The sequence below is a fragment of the Peromyscus leucopus genome, chromosome 10 (assembly GCF_004664715.2).
Source record: "Peromyscus leucopus breed LL Stock chromosome 10, UCI_PerLeu_2.1, whole genome shotgun sequence".
In the NCBI taxonomy this organism is placed as follows: Eukaryota; Metazoa; Chordata; class Mammalia; order Rodentia; family Cricetidae; genus Peromyscus; species Peromyscus leucopus.
This window is the reverse complement of record NC_051071.1, coordinates 4,815,650-4,830,031: the sequence shown is the minus strand read 5'-3', so window position 1 is coordinate 4,830,031 and position 14,382 is coordinate 4,815,650. Positions and strand designations below refer to the sequence as shown.

The 14,382-nt window shown below is 45.4% G+C and overlaps 1 protein-coding gene across 3 annotated transcripts in view; it reads right to left on the bottom strand.

Moving 5' to 3' along the window:
- Positions 1–8,842: 8,842 nt before the first annotated feature.
- The window catches only part of Sptbn1 (spectrin beta, non-erythrocytic 1), a 174,544-nt gene continuing 169,004 nt past the window's right edge, over positions 8,843–14,382 (bottom strand). For all 3 annotated transcript variants that reach the window (XM_028891552.2, XM_028891551.2, XM_037208905.1), the window contains 4 exons: positions 13,468–13,706; positions 12,460–12,633; positions 10,990–11,032; positions 8,843–10,160 (listed from right to left, as the gene is read on the bottom strand). In XM_028891552.2, coding sequence (XP_028747385.1) covers positions 9,942–10,160; positions 10,990–11,032; positions 12,460–12,633; positions 13,468–13,706 — 675 coding nt within the window. In that variant the 3' untranslated portion in view covers positions 8,843–9,941. The remainder of the gene's footprint in view (positions 10,161–10,989; positions 11,033–12,459; positions 12,634–13,467; positions 13,707–14,382) is intronic.

Here is a 14,382-nt window from a genome sequence, read left to right as displayed (position 1 = left end):
TATTTTAATTTGACATATTTTTATTTTCAAAACTTTAATTCACTTCTCTGGGCAATTTTAGTTGAGGGTTTAAAGTTTTAAGATCATCCAAATGTATTTGTGTGTGTGCGCGTGTGCATGTGTGTGTGTGTGCGTGTGTATGTGTGTGTGTATATGTGTGTGTGACTGTGTGTATGTGTATATATGTGTATGTGTGTGACTGTGTGTGTGTATATGTGTATGTGTGTGACTGTGTGTATGTGTATATATGTGTATGTGTGTGACTGTGTGTGTGTATATGTGTATGTGTGTGACTGTGTGTATGTGTATATATGTGTATGTGTGTGACTGTGTGTGTGTATATGTGTATGTGTGTGACTGTGTGTGTGTGTATATGTGTGTATATGTGTGTGTGACTGTGTGTGTGTGTGTATGTGTGTGTGTGTGACTGTGTGTGTGTATATGTGTGTGTGACTGTGTGTATATATGTGTATGTGTGTGACTGTGTGTGTGTATGTGTGTGTGTGTGACTGTGTGTGTGTATGTGTGTGTGACTATGTGTGTGTATATGTGTGTGTGTGTGTGTGTAGGCCAGAGCTCAACCTCAGGAGTTATCTAACTTACGTTTTGAGACTGGGTTTCTCATGGACGTGGAAACACTGATTTGGTCAGGACGGCTTGACAGCAAGCCCCAGAAGGCCTGCCGCCTCTGCCGCCCTGGTTAGGATGACAGGCATGCGTCTCTGTGATCCCGTGTCTGTGCGTGAGTCCAGGGAATGAAACTTCCCCATGCTTGTGTAGCAGGCACTTTCTCAGCTGAACCATCATCTCCTCAGTCCTCAGCCAATTTTTTTTTTTTTGAATTTACTTTTGTATGTATGGATGTTTTGCCTACATGTAGGTCTGTGTTGTGTGTGTACCTGGTGTCCTCACAGGCTAGAAGAGAGCATCAGTTCCCTTGAGACTGGAGTTTCAGGTGGCTCTGAGCAGTTATGTGGGTGCTGGGGATTGAACCTGGTCCTCTGGATGAGCAGCCAGTGCTCTTAACCACTGAGCCGTCTCTCCAACCTGCTTCATCCAAATTTCTTTATAGCATTCATTGAAACTTTCCTTCTTCCATTGATCCTGTGGCCTTCCTTTTACTTTTGGTTAGAATAGCATCTATTTCTGTATTGGCTGTTATATCCCATTGATTACATCAATACAAGAGCCTAGTGTGGTTCCCACATGGTCATTTTCCTCGGGGCTATTTCTTCTTTCAGTGTGTTTATTTGCCATTTAGTTCAGCTAAAGTATATTTTTCAAAAACAGTCCCAGGCTTTCAAACTGAGAATCTGTCAGAACTGTCTATGAGCAGAGGTGAATTTTTTAAACAAAACCTCGTTCTTATCTCTCAGCACCACTCCTGTCTGCTTGTTGGGTTGGTTTTCTTCTCCCAGGTCACATTATTTCATGTTAGAGGTATCTCTAGCAGGCAGGGTGTTCAGTGTACAGCCCCCATCTAGCATGTCACAGGCACTGGTTTCCATCCTCGGCATTTAAAAAAAAATAAGTTCCATAGTATTTTATTTCAAATTTGAATGAAGTCTTATTATAATTTTATAAGTATTCTTTGGACAAAAGAGCCCTTGATTCCATATTTAACTCAAACATGGCCTTTTGGGCAGCTCTATTATCGTATTAGAAAAGAATTTCCCATTTAGATTTTCTGGGGATATCAGATGTCTTGATATTTAAAATTCACCTATAGTTCAGTTAATTCTGGGAAGAAAAAAGTAATGGTGTCACAATGGGCACCTGCTGGCTGGTGGACAGGACCTGAGTGACAGTGCCTGAGGTTGTCCATGGGCTACCACATACATGAGTATGTGGTATATATTTGCATATAACCACATACCACACCACACACATGAACCTAGGTTTGGTCTGGGAGGCTGAAAGAGGAGGATTATCATATAATGATAAAGTTATAGTGATATTCTGTCTACAAAAAGATTGATCAATCAGTCTGTGTGCACAGCTGTTGAGTGAGCACAGCAGAGGTTCTGTGGTCTGTATTCGCCACCCTCCATGTTGCTATCACAGCAACATCTAACAGAAACAGAAAACAGAATTTAATTTTGCTTCATGATTGCACTAGTTTTAGTCTCTTGTGGCAGGAGTGTCAACTATGGCTGTTCACTTGGCTGGGACTTGGAAGCAGGGAAAATGGATGGAAACCAGAGGGGCAGGCCCTGACTTCCAAAGGCCCCATCTCTAGAGATCTAATTCCCCCAGCCAGGCTCCAGATCCTTCAAAGCAGTGTCACAAACAGCTTAAAGCCTGAGTGCCAGTTCCAGATTTAAACCATCCCATGGCCCTTTCCAAGAAGGCCCTCAATCAAGGAAATGGCAGAAGGTTAGCTCTCTTTTTGCTAACACTAGTTTCAAGGCCATTGCTTCTCAGCTCAGAGAAGCAGGAGAGAACCCAGCAGGTACCAGTCAGACTGAGAATGAGTGCTGGAGAGGGTGTCAAGAGTTCTAAATCCTTGGAGTTATTTGTACAAGCACAAAATGTTGAGCTGTATGTCCCTCCCCTGCTACCTCATCAATGTTACCTCATCTGCAGTAAGGTTTTGATAATGCAGCTTGGCATGGCATCATGGACAGTGTTACCAGTAACTATTAGCAAGATAAAGTCACTGTTTGAGAATGAAGTGAGGAAACAAATAGAGCCAAATTGCTCAGTTCCCTATCACATCACTGGCTGAGTGGCCTATGGGTTATTCTTGTAAGCTCAGTTCTGCTTGAGCTCATTTCTCAGCAAAGCTCATCTCCTGTATGGTATGCTCACACTCAACTCCACATCCACAGAGCCTAGGCCTGCACAAGAGGCCAGTGACAAACAGGACAAATATCCTCCTTCCAAGCTAGACATAACACACTGAGTGAAGAGGCAGCGGGACAGACTGGTCATAAGATCAAGAAGGCCTTGTCAAAGCTTCCGATACTATGGTCTTTGCCCAGCAGCTCTGGCTTGGATGTCTTCCTTTCATTGTGGTGGCAGTCCTGCTCTTAGACCCAGCAACACTCAGTGACTGCGGCATCACTGTGAAGTCACATGAGTTACACAGTATGGGTGATGGCTAAGGGGAGACCTCAAACATGCACTGGCAGCTAACACTTGCAAATGTTGTCACAGCCAATGTGGCATGACACCCCTTGGCCTCTAAGTGCTACGCAAACCTTGCAATGGAGTATATAGGCCCTCCTCTAGCTCCAGAACCCAAGGACCTGAGGGAGCATCTATTGTGCTGCCACATGAGGGTTCTTCCTCCCTCTCCTCTCCAATGGTGATAGATGATGGGAATATTAAATGCCACAATTTAAAAGGACAGGTTCATCTCTGCAAACTAGGGTCCTATCCTGTAATTTAAATTCTTCCCCTCCTGAGGCATGTTGGACATTCTGCCTCTTCTCCAAATTCTGCAATGCCCTCTTCAGCAAGCGTCATACCTAAGTCAACAGCTTCCCCCAAATCCATGAGGACCTTCTCAAAAGGAACAGATTAAAATTATCAGTATCTTTTGGAGGACCTTATTTCAAAACTTGCTTTCATGGCCCCAGCATTGCCACCTTCCAGTTCATCTATGCTGGGACAGGAACACAATAAACCAGAGCTCACCAAAGAGCACCGTGCTTAGTAGGTACAGGGGAAGCAAGCAAGGGAGACAGGCATTTTTCTTGACTCTCAATTTGAGGGTCTTCCTGCCCAGTGCTTTTCTTGCTGATCCTTTGTCAGGGATTTTGCTAATGTGTAAATTTTAAAGATTTCTGTGTATGTTTGAGTGCCAACATGTATATGTGCACCACATGTGTGCCTGGTACCTGTGGAAGCCAGAAGAGTGTCTAATCTCCAGGAACTATGGCTAGAGTTGGTTATGAGCTGCCAGGTGTGGGTGCTGAGAACCTGAGTCCTCTGCAAGAACAAGTGTTCTTAACTGCTCCGCTGTCTCTCCAGCCCCACATGTAAACATACATCACATCAGCTCTTTCCCTGCTGACCTATAGTGTGTCTGAAGTATTCCTCCAACAGCTGATGGAGCAGGGAGCTTTGCAGGTGGCAGCAACAGGAGCAGGGTCCACTAGAAGACCTTCCTACTTGGTGACCTGTGTCTGCTCTCCCAAGCCAGGTGTGGCCCAAAGTAGCATCTCAGTTGGAAAATAAAGGGGCACTTTTTGCAATGCCCGGGGGCAGCCCTGAGTCTGTTGGCAAATGTGTTCAAGAGCAAGGTACCACCGGGTAGACAGAACTGAATCATGGATGGTGTGTTCACCTCTGAATCCCAGCCCTGCACCCCGCACCGCCCTCCCCTCCCCACAGTAAGGAGCGTGGCACTAAAGCTCCTGAGCACCGCTTCTTCTGGAATGGCTGGCACACAGTGGGTGCTTGGCCAAGGCAACGGGGGTTACTTGTCATGGGGCTGGCAGGAAAATCCAGTTTAACCATCGTGGTCTCAAAGCCTATTTTTTTTTTTTTCCTCTCAAAGAGCAGAAGGTAAGGTGTAAACTAAGATAAAGTACACAGGAACAAGGTCCTACAACCCACAAGATAAGATGTGGCAGGCATGTTTACCAGCTGGCAGCAAGAAAGCACCAGATTTGTGTATCATGTACTAGCTTCAAACCACACTCTATGCCATCTTCATTAAGTGGGTAGACTTAGAATGGAGGCAGCGGCTCTCAACCTTCCTACTGTTGCGAACCTTTAATACAGTTCTTCATGTTGTGGTGACCCCAACCATAAAATTATTTCATTGCTACTTTATAACTGTAATTTTGCTACTGTTGTGAATTGTAATGTATCTGATATGCAGGATATAAGAACTGCAACCCCCACAGGGGGTCATAACCCACATAACCCCTTAGATTGCTGCGGGCTGCAGGAATATATCACAAGAACTCAGCTGGTTATGGCAAAGTCACTACCTGGAGGGATCAGGGAATTCCTCCAGAGGAAGCCAAATTCCAAGGAGTTTTTGGTGTTATTTGGCTTGTTATATATCAGCTGTCTTCTGTTATGAAAATCATGTGTGCCTTCATAGTTTTCCCAATTGACTTTTCCCTAAGAAGGGCTAACAGTGTGGACTGATCACTCTCTGGACATACACATTCCAGGTATTTAGAGAACAGGCTTAGGAAAGGCTTTCTCTGGAATCAGGTATCTCCCTTAGCCACTTTCAAGGACTAACAGTGATATGCTAACCAGTCATTAGCACTCAGTTGACCTCCTCTTTTACCACTCCCATTTTGGATTGTTAAAGAAAGCCTGGTGCTCACTGCTGGAGGAAAAAATTCTTATCTGCCTTTATGACCCTGTAGAATTCAAGCCTGGTGACCTTGCTTGACCAGGGGCTTGATATAACTGGATTCTGGGGAGACTTATGGAGAACGGAGGACAGAGAAGAGAAAAGAGAATGGAAGAACTAGATGGGTAAGAACTTGAGAGGAAAAAAAAAAAAAGAACTTGAGAGGAACAAACTGAGATGGGGAAGAACTAGATTGAAGGGCGGGAAGAGAGTACTAGAGGGACGAGATGGAAGATGAGGAAGAGTCAGATGGGAAAGTCTTAGCTGGGTAAGAACAAGGTGAAAAGGACCTAGATGAGGCAGAATTAAGTCGAGAGAATTAAGATAGAACTTAAGAGGGAGCAGTAGATAAACAGAGAGAAATCAGGCAAGATAGGAGCTAGACACGAGAACAGAACTGAAGCTGTGTATATAGGATGTTATGCCAGAGGAATTAAAGCAAGTGGACTATAGAGATCGGTGTGCTGAGATTCTATTTCCTGAAAATAGTCCTCGCCGTTAGTAGTTCTCTCTCCTGAGCCCCAGAGATGTATAATATTAAGGCTGGTCCCTCTAATATTATACAAGATTAGATGAAATTCTTGGATGGGAGATTAAAACACTGAGCAACCATTTCCCTTAGAAAAGTAAGCTGGAAGAACAATGACATTAATTCACTGAGCCAATCTAAAAGGGCAACTGCACTCTTGAGTAGATGCTCCTGGGGGATGTGCTAGTGCTTGGCCTCTGTCCCTTGGGGAACTCTCCCAGGTTCCACCCTACCCAGATACCCCATAAAGTCCTTGTGTTTCTGTAATATAAAATCCCTTCTCTTTAAAGACTGAGTTGCAGGAAACTGCTCGTATTCCACTGCCTCCATTTCCACTTGAGACAATAGGTCTCCAAAGTGCGACAAATATTTGAAGGGACAAGTGAAGGCCAAAGGGAAACTTTCAAGCCCAGTTGCCTCTTGTGGCTCCATCACATCCACCCTCCAGGAAGTCTGGGGACAGGTACACAATGACTCAGGGCTCAGCAAGGAGCAGGCATTGGTCTTGAGTGCAGCCCTTTGCCTAGTGCTTTTTGCTGAGACTTGACCTTGATCAGAACAAAAGGAAACTGATTGCTGGATTTAAACAACCAAGACTGCCTCAGACACACTGCCTCAGGAGCCCTAAGCGCTTGGGAAGTCCTATGCCAAGCTAGCAGTCAGAGAAGACTCAAAACGAGGCATTGCTTTGGAACAGTGTGAATCCTATCATACTGCCTTCACTTTAGCCTGGCTGTCTAGTACCAGGGTTAGGTGGTGCCTTCTCTTTGAATGGAAATACCTTAGTCATCTTGGGTCCTTAGTTTAAGCCAAAAAGAGCCAGATGTAGTGACATAAACCTGTAATCCTAGCACTCAAGGACCCAATGGAGGAGGGTCACCAGCTTGAGGCCTAGGCTGCAAAGCAAGACTCTTAACCCCAAACAGAAAACCCAGGTCTAGTTCTACTTTGTGAAATCCTTCTTTTAAAAGGCTGATCTCTCAGAAACAGCCAACGGTCAAGGACAACGCAAGCCCGTCCACAGCAGGCCAATGGAAGCTGTCCTTTACAAGTTGAAAACTATTCCTGCCCCCTTTTTTCATTGAGGGGGTAGCCTGTCTTCTTCAAGTTGGATTTAAAGCTTGGAAACCCTTTTAAAGCACACATTTATTTCTTCCTTTATGTGTTTACCCCAAAGAATTGGCCAAAGAAAAGAAAGGCAGGGGTTCAAGGAGAAACTACGCTTTAAGTGTTTCAGAAACCAGAGGGATTTAAGGAACATAGCAGTTGGACCAGTTAGATACACAACTCCAGAGTCAACAAACCCACCCTAACAGCCACCAGTCAGGCAGCAGTCACAAGTGAGCATCCCGTTCCCCATTAGTCTTGCACAGGCTCCCTAGCAGCCTGTGGGAAGAGGGAACCAGGGCTAGGGATGGGAGACGGGGGCCGTTTGTCCAGCTATTACAGGTACAGTAAAAACTACCCAAAAGTGAGACTGAAAGGGAAAATGGAGACTACTCAACAAACTATCTAAAAGTGATTTTAAGCTCTCCCAGATAGCTTCGGAAGGTATCTGCTCCAATAAAACCTCACACACAAATGATGATGCTCATGGCTGTATTCTAAGTGTCCCAATGAGAAAAGCTCTTCAGTAAGTTAACAACTAAATACACTATGGCACGTCCACTACAGCAAATCACTCAGCTGCAACAAGGAGCAAACTACTGACTGGCGGGACATTATGTTAACAGACCTCCAGATGACTGTGCTGAGGAAGGCCAACCCTAAAAAGCTCTACCACCCTGTATGACTCTCGAGGGAGAAGTCAGGTGATCGTCAGGAGTTTAAAGGGCAGGTAGAGGTGGAAACAGATGTGAAGGGATGGAGGGACCCTCATGGAGATGCTGCTGCTCTGTCTCCAACTCTCCAGGACACTATTCTGGGCCAAGCAGACAAAGGAAACTGTATTTCTTACAGTTGCATACCAGGTTTCAAATACTGTAGGTAAAAAGGCTTAATTAAAAAGCAACTGGTTGTGGTGCCTTGTAGTCCTGGCACTTGGGAGACTGAGGCAGAAGGAAGCCCTGAGGTCAGAACAATCTATTCAACACACTGAGACCGTGCCACAAGCAAACAAGCCTGTATGTTCTCAGCAGTTGTACCCTGGTCATGTGTATACACTGGGGCAAAGCAAATCAATAATGACAAGATATTCTAATTTTATGCCGCCTGTATCTCTGAGAAAAGCAAAAAAAGATTCTGATGGAATACAGAAAAGTATTGATAGAAAAAAAAAATCCAATTTTAAATTCAAATATAAACTCAAGCTATTTTTTTCTTTAGCTAAGGCCTAGCACCATCAATGAGCATTCTTCAAACTCAAGGTTCTGGTCTTGTTTGTAAGACTATTTCCCAGTGGAGGACACCAGGGTGTCTTAGGCAAGCAGCTGGCTGCAGGGCCAGAGACAAGGGATGTGCTACATGAGCTGCACAGCTTGCCTTCCAGACAGGGAGAAAGCTACCAGCCACTCCTAAGGCTGTACCAAACACCATGCTATACCTATGAAATTCCAGTGTTCCCCACCATGCAGGGTTCTGGAACACAGCCATGCCCATTTGTTTTGCATATTACCAGGGATGGCCTCTGTTCTACAAGGGGGAAGCAACGGAGGGTGGGGGTGGGAGGGATGTCACGCAGCAGCACAGATTTGCCTGGTTTAAAATATTATCCCTTACTCTTTTTCAGAAAATATTTACCTATCCCTAATGTCAGGGTTCAAGGCTACAACAAGCTATAAAATATGAAATTTGCATGTGTCATCACTCAACACTCCTACCCATTCTTCATTTGCTACAGCTTTCAAAGCCAGGTGTGCCACACACACAAAATGTGACAGAGGAACCTGTATATATTCATCATATAATGCCTGTTTGGTATTTCTTCCCTTGCAATTTCTCTAGTAGGCATGCACAGGAGAGGAAAAACACCCGTTAAGTCAGTAGGCTAGATTTAAAAGCATTTAATGACATAGCATATATTTAACAGATAGGGCAAAAGTTGAGAGGTACAGGTCGTACGATGGAGCACCAGGCCTGAGCGACCACCCCCTGTCCAGGCTCAGACTCTGGAGTTCATTCTTATCAATGCCATTTTGATTGTGCAGTAAGATGAAAATTTGTCATTACAATAGTTACAGTGACAGAGAAATGCACACTATGTATCAAATAGCAAGGTAATGAAGCAAATTATAACAGTGTGGCCACGCACAAGCAAGTAACCATTAGAGTAACATTACTTTGTCCAGTAAATGCTTCAGTTCCACTTATACACTTACCAATGATTTAAAGGGTTTATTATACATCTAGTTTTATTATACTTTGTACTAGAATTATCTCAAACATACAATATAATGTATTTCAGAAAAAAAGATTGAAATTACAGATTATTTAAAACCTTACCAGTTTTCTATTCCTTCTTGTATACCGACATTCTGAACTGTCACAGCAATTGATGCAGAAAAGCCGCATGTCACGTGTTAGTAAGTGATGCCAGATACAAATGGTTTGGCCTGTAGGTTTACACGGAGCTGCACTATGGCTGCAGCAAGAGATCATAATACACAATCTGTTTAATAAAGGTTATACCCATCGTGGGCACTTGTAATAGTCAAGACTCAGGGTAACCATTGAAGTGAATGGAGAATAGTGTCAGGAAATCGGTCCATCGTCTCTGGAGAGCACAGGAATATTTGTGTAAGCACCGCTGCCTTGCAAACCAACAGCATCAGAGGCGGGTTATTTCCAACACAGCCTCACAAAATTGAGGAACAGTTTAAATATTGAGATCTAATCTATATAATTTCATTAAAAAAAATTTGGCCTTTCCTCTGAACCTCAAACTTTTGTAACTTGGAGATAAAGTGTTTAGGTATGTTTCCCCCACCCTCAGAAATACTCTATAAATTAAAAAATTTATTTAAAAAAAAAAGAAGGAAAAAAAAATCAACTACATGGAGGAACATTAGGCACAGAGTAATGTGTTGGTCTGAGCTTGCATGCTGGACTCTCACTCAAAAGATCAGAAGGGTAGGACGAGAGGGAAGTTCACTTCTTTTTGCCAAAAAGGCTGAACCGCTTCTCTTTGTCTTTCTCTTTGTCCTTCTCCCTCTTGCCGGGACTAGACTCGCTGGTGATGGTGACGACGCTGGTGGGCAAGGTCTGCGCCCGGCTGGATGCTGGCGTACTCTGGGTGCTGGCGGACATGTCATGTTTGTCAGAGGAGATGGCGGAGGAGATGGCCTGGATCCATGTGTTCATTTCCTCCTGGACAGAGGGACAGAGGGGTGGGCATGAGGTGTTCAGGGCTTACCTTGAGAGCCGTGCCTCTAACTAGGTTCACTGTTCCTAAATGCATCTCTGCTCTATCAACACCAAAGAGTGGACATGGCTCAGCCTCTCGGAGGAGCTGAGTGCTACAGCACCCACAGGCCCCTCTGGGGTATAGTCCTACACACCCACAGGAGCTAGAAGACTAGTCTCAGGCTGTGAGAGATCATTCTCACCCTAGAAACAACTCTCCCTTCCTCCCTTAAAACAAAACAAAAAACGATTTTTTTTTCATTTACGTTTGTGCGTGTGTGCGTGCATATAGATCAGAGGACAATTTTTCATAGTCGGTTCTCTCTTTATATAAAGTGTGTATTGAACTCAGGTCACTGAGCTTGGTAGCAGACCCTTTACCAGCTAAGCTATCTTACAGGGTGCCCCCCCCTTTTCCAAGGTATCTCTCTTGGTAGAAGGGGCCTTTTTAAATTTAAATTGCTGCACATGTCATCACTGAGCTACCTCTCTCTTCTCCCAGGTGGAGCAGTGAACAGCAGTGAATACAGTGCGGAGGATTCTGACTGGCCATTAGGACATGCACCTGTCCTGGGCCACCTTGACCCACAAGGAATAGCAGGCAAGATCTTTGCTCCTAGGCGCCAGTGGACCTAGTAGATGTTGTACTAGCTTTCCTCCCTGGGTGAGGGACAGCAAGATGACATTTGCTGCTTTGGGGCACAGTGTTGGTGACTGTGGAGACCAGACAGACATCCCACAATGCTTCCATGCTCTTCAGTATCTGAGAAAATGAAACTAAGCAGTAACTTACGTCATCTTTGGCTTGGAAGAGGTACTCATTGCCATCATTTAGTCTGTAATTTCAAGAAAATGACATTTTACAGTTGTGTAGGTAACAATTTTATGTTAAAAAGTTAAAAACAAACAAACAACTCTTGCCTAGTGTGAGTTATAAGCAGGTCATGGGATTTACCTCAGAAATGCCAACAGAGCTACAAGTACCACTAACTGCACAGGCCTGGTGACAGCCCCCTGGTCATTAAGAAGCCATACAGTCACCAGATCAAACCAACATGCACAGGCAATCTGGTGCTTTAATCCAACAGAAGGACCAAAAGAGCCCCAACCCCAGGAAGGCTTGGCTTTGTGAGGGCAAATGCCACTTGGACTCTTAATTGCTGACCAGAAAGGAATTCAAGAGAAAACTCTTCAAAAACAGTTGAGTTCTCTTGAAATTCTAGCTTCTGGGTCTATATCTCCCACATCTGCAAATTCTAGAGATACTAAGCGACACAGAAAATGTCTCCTAGATTTTTCTTATAAAAATGAAAAGCAGTCATGCCTGGGAGGCCATCAGCGTGACACAGGCATGTCCAGTACTAGGGCGCAGTGGTGGGGACTGACTCTGAGGTCCATGGAGGGTGTACTAAGAGAGAACAGTTAAGGGGCCAGGCTCTCTGGGACTCTTCTGACAAAACGTCTGTATCTATGGCCCTCAGGAGAACCATGTCAACTCCAACCATAATCCCCTAGTGCCACCACTGGCCCAGACCAATTAAGGGGCAGCTTACCAGATCCCAGAGGAATATAGCAATCAGTAGCCAGCAAGATGTTTTACTTGTACACTAAAAAGGTATTTTAAAAATCTGTGTGTGCACGTGCACTTGTGCAGATCAAAAGACAACCTACAGAGAGTCAGCCCTTTCCTCCCATCATGTGGGTTCTGAGGAGAGAATCGGTGCAGGCAGGCTTGAGAAACAAATGGTTTGCCTATTTCCAAACACAAGGAGAATGGGGTGTAGATGTGGCGTGAGGGGGTGTCTTCCACAAGGAGGAGTCGTTTAGAAGCAGAAGCGTGGGAAGAGCTGGGGAGGACGGCCTGCCTCAGCTAAGTACTTCCTGTTTGTCTCCTCAGGCTCTGGGACGACTCAGAGTACCTTTCTCTGGAACAAACAATGGTAATTCCTCAGTATGCACAAATGGTTTTTTAAAGCTTCCATTCTACAGTGAGACGTTAAAAGCCCACCAGCAGTGCAGGGAACAGAATGTTCCAGGTCATGAAAGGAAGGCTCCTTTTCCCGAGTCCAGCTGCACAGCTGAGCACAGGCGAGTGCTGCCTTGGTTCAGAACCCAGCGAGTCTCACTAGGTCGTATGCAAACTGGACACTCGCTTTCTTAGGGACCGAGAATGATAGGAGGAAGGACACCTGTACAGTGCTTCTGTGGGAAATCAACCCAGGGTGAGATGAACACACCCGAGCAAACACGTGACAATGCTCACCTTAGCTTGAACACATGCTTCTTCTTCTTGTAATCAAGGGCCACTTCACAGACAGCCTCTTTCAAAGTCACAGGGACCTCACTGTGGTAGGGGATGCCAGAAGCAGCACTCTTGGCATCTTTATAGAAGCCCATTTCTTGGTTATTTATGACACAATAGACATTGTGCCAGGACCTGAGTGAGTGTGGTAGAGAAAGAAAGATCAAAGTTCTTTGTCTCATACCTGCTAAAAGAACCCAGCATCTCATATGAAAATCATCTTCACATACGGAACTGATATGGAATAATCCCTCACCCACACCCATGCAGCCTTTGGGACAGCATGTAAGGCTCAGCAGCAGCTGTCAGGGAACAAGCAAGCTGCCATTCTGTCACATGTCTCACTCACAGCTTTCACTGATGCCCAGGAGCACAGACAAGGCTTCTTAGTCTCAGGCAAACCTCCCCAGCCTTAGCGCCATCTTTCTGTGGTTCAGCCACTATCAGTAGACCCAGGACCACTAGTATTCATGGGACCCTTGGCAGAGTTAGACTAAGGTGTGCTCCAGTGGTATGGCAAACTGTTAGAATACATTATAGACCTTACATGGCACAAGCCCATGTAGTGGATGCCTTATGTATACATAAGTAGTCTCAGACATCTGGTTGACCAGCTAAGCACACAAGCTTTAGAGTCAGATGTGATTTTCATCTCAGCGTTGCCATTTACTAGATGTCTTAAAGAATACACTTTTTATAATCCATCAGAGCCCCACTTCATCAGCTAAATAATAAGACTAGACTGGTGCGAGATGATAATGTGAAGACTCATCTGGAGAAATGATGAGTGCGGGCACAAGGGCCCTTCACTTCCGGAAGAGTCACGGGCTGCATTCCTGCTATTCCTGCCCACACACCCCAACTTCTCCTCCTGGAAAGGCAGAGCTCTGGCACTTGTGAAGGCGGACCCGCACGGCCCTGGGCCACCTCTGCAGGGGTGACCCCCCTTCCCACCGGTGCTGCCTTTACCTGCTCGAGGCTTTCTTATTGTGGGCCTCCCACTCGTGCTTCCGATTGAGGAAGCCTTCCATCTGGGCCGCCGGTGTCTCTTGGGTCCTGGCTGGCAGGGTGGCAGCACTCTGGGCTGGAAGTGCAGATTTGGCCTTGCGGTCAGAGGTGGGAGAGGGGATGGGACTGGACTCTTTGGAGCTCGTTCTCTGCTCTGCAGCACCGTTGACCATTTCATTTGTGTCCGTGGCTTCTGCCATCTAGGGACATCGGAGAGGCCATTCAGCTAACCCCGAGAGCAAGGGATGACCACATACGCTCTGACTCGCACACGTGGCTGTGTATAAATGCCTGGCATAGATGGAGGCAGTACAGTAAAACCATTGCATACCCCGCAAAGCCAGCTGGACGCCAAGGACATTAGAAGGTGGGAATGGATTAATGACCGCCCACTTGCGGGGAAATGAGAAAAGCGAAATGCCAGTATGAGTTTTACTGCACTCTACTCCTCTGATCGTCCCATTTTCTCTAACATAGCTCAGATCATCTCCTCTTACAGTTACTTTAAAACACAAGGACAATGGTAACAATCACACATACTAAATATGAGAGTGGACGTTATACAGCAGCCACCTTACAACCAAGGGTCTCACCAGAAGGGCTGAAGTAGAAGCAGAAGAGCATTCACAAACAGACGGAGAGACAATCTTACCAGAACTACATAGCATTCCCCCAGATGCAACAAGGGAACACTTCTGGTTTCTGAAAGAGGCTCCCTCCCTGGCTCTTCTCTCCCACCCCCCTCCAAATACCACCATAAACACATGCAGAAATTAGGCAACAGTCATGCATTTCCTGTCTACCATCCCCGTTAGCCTTTGGAACTTAAGAGCTGGAAGGAAATGAGGCAAGTCAACAAATGCCAACTGAACCACA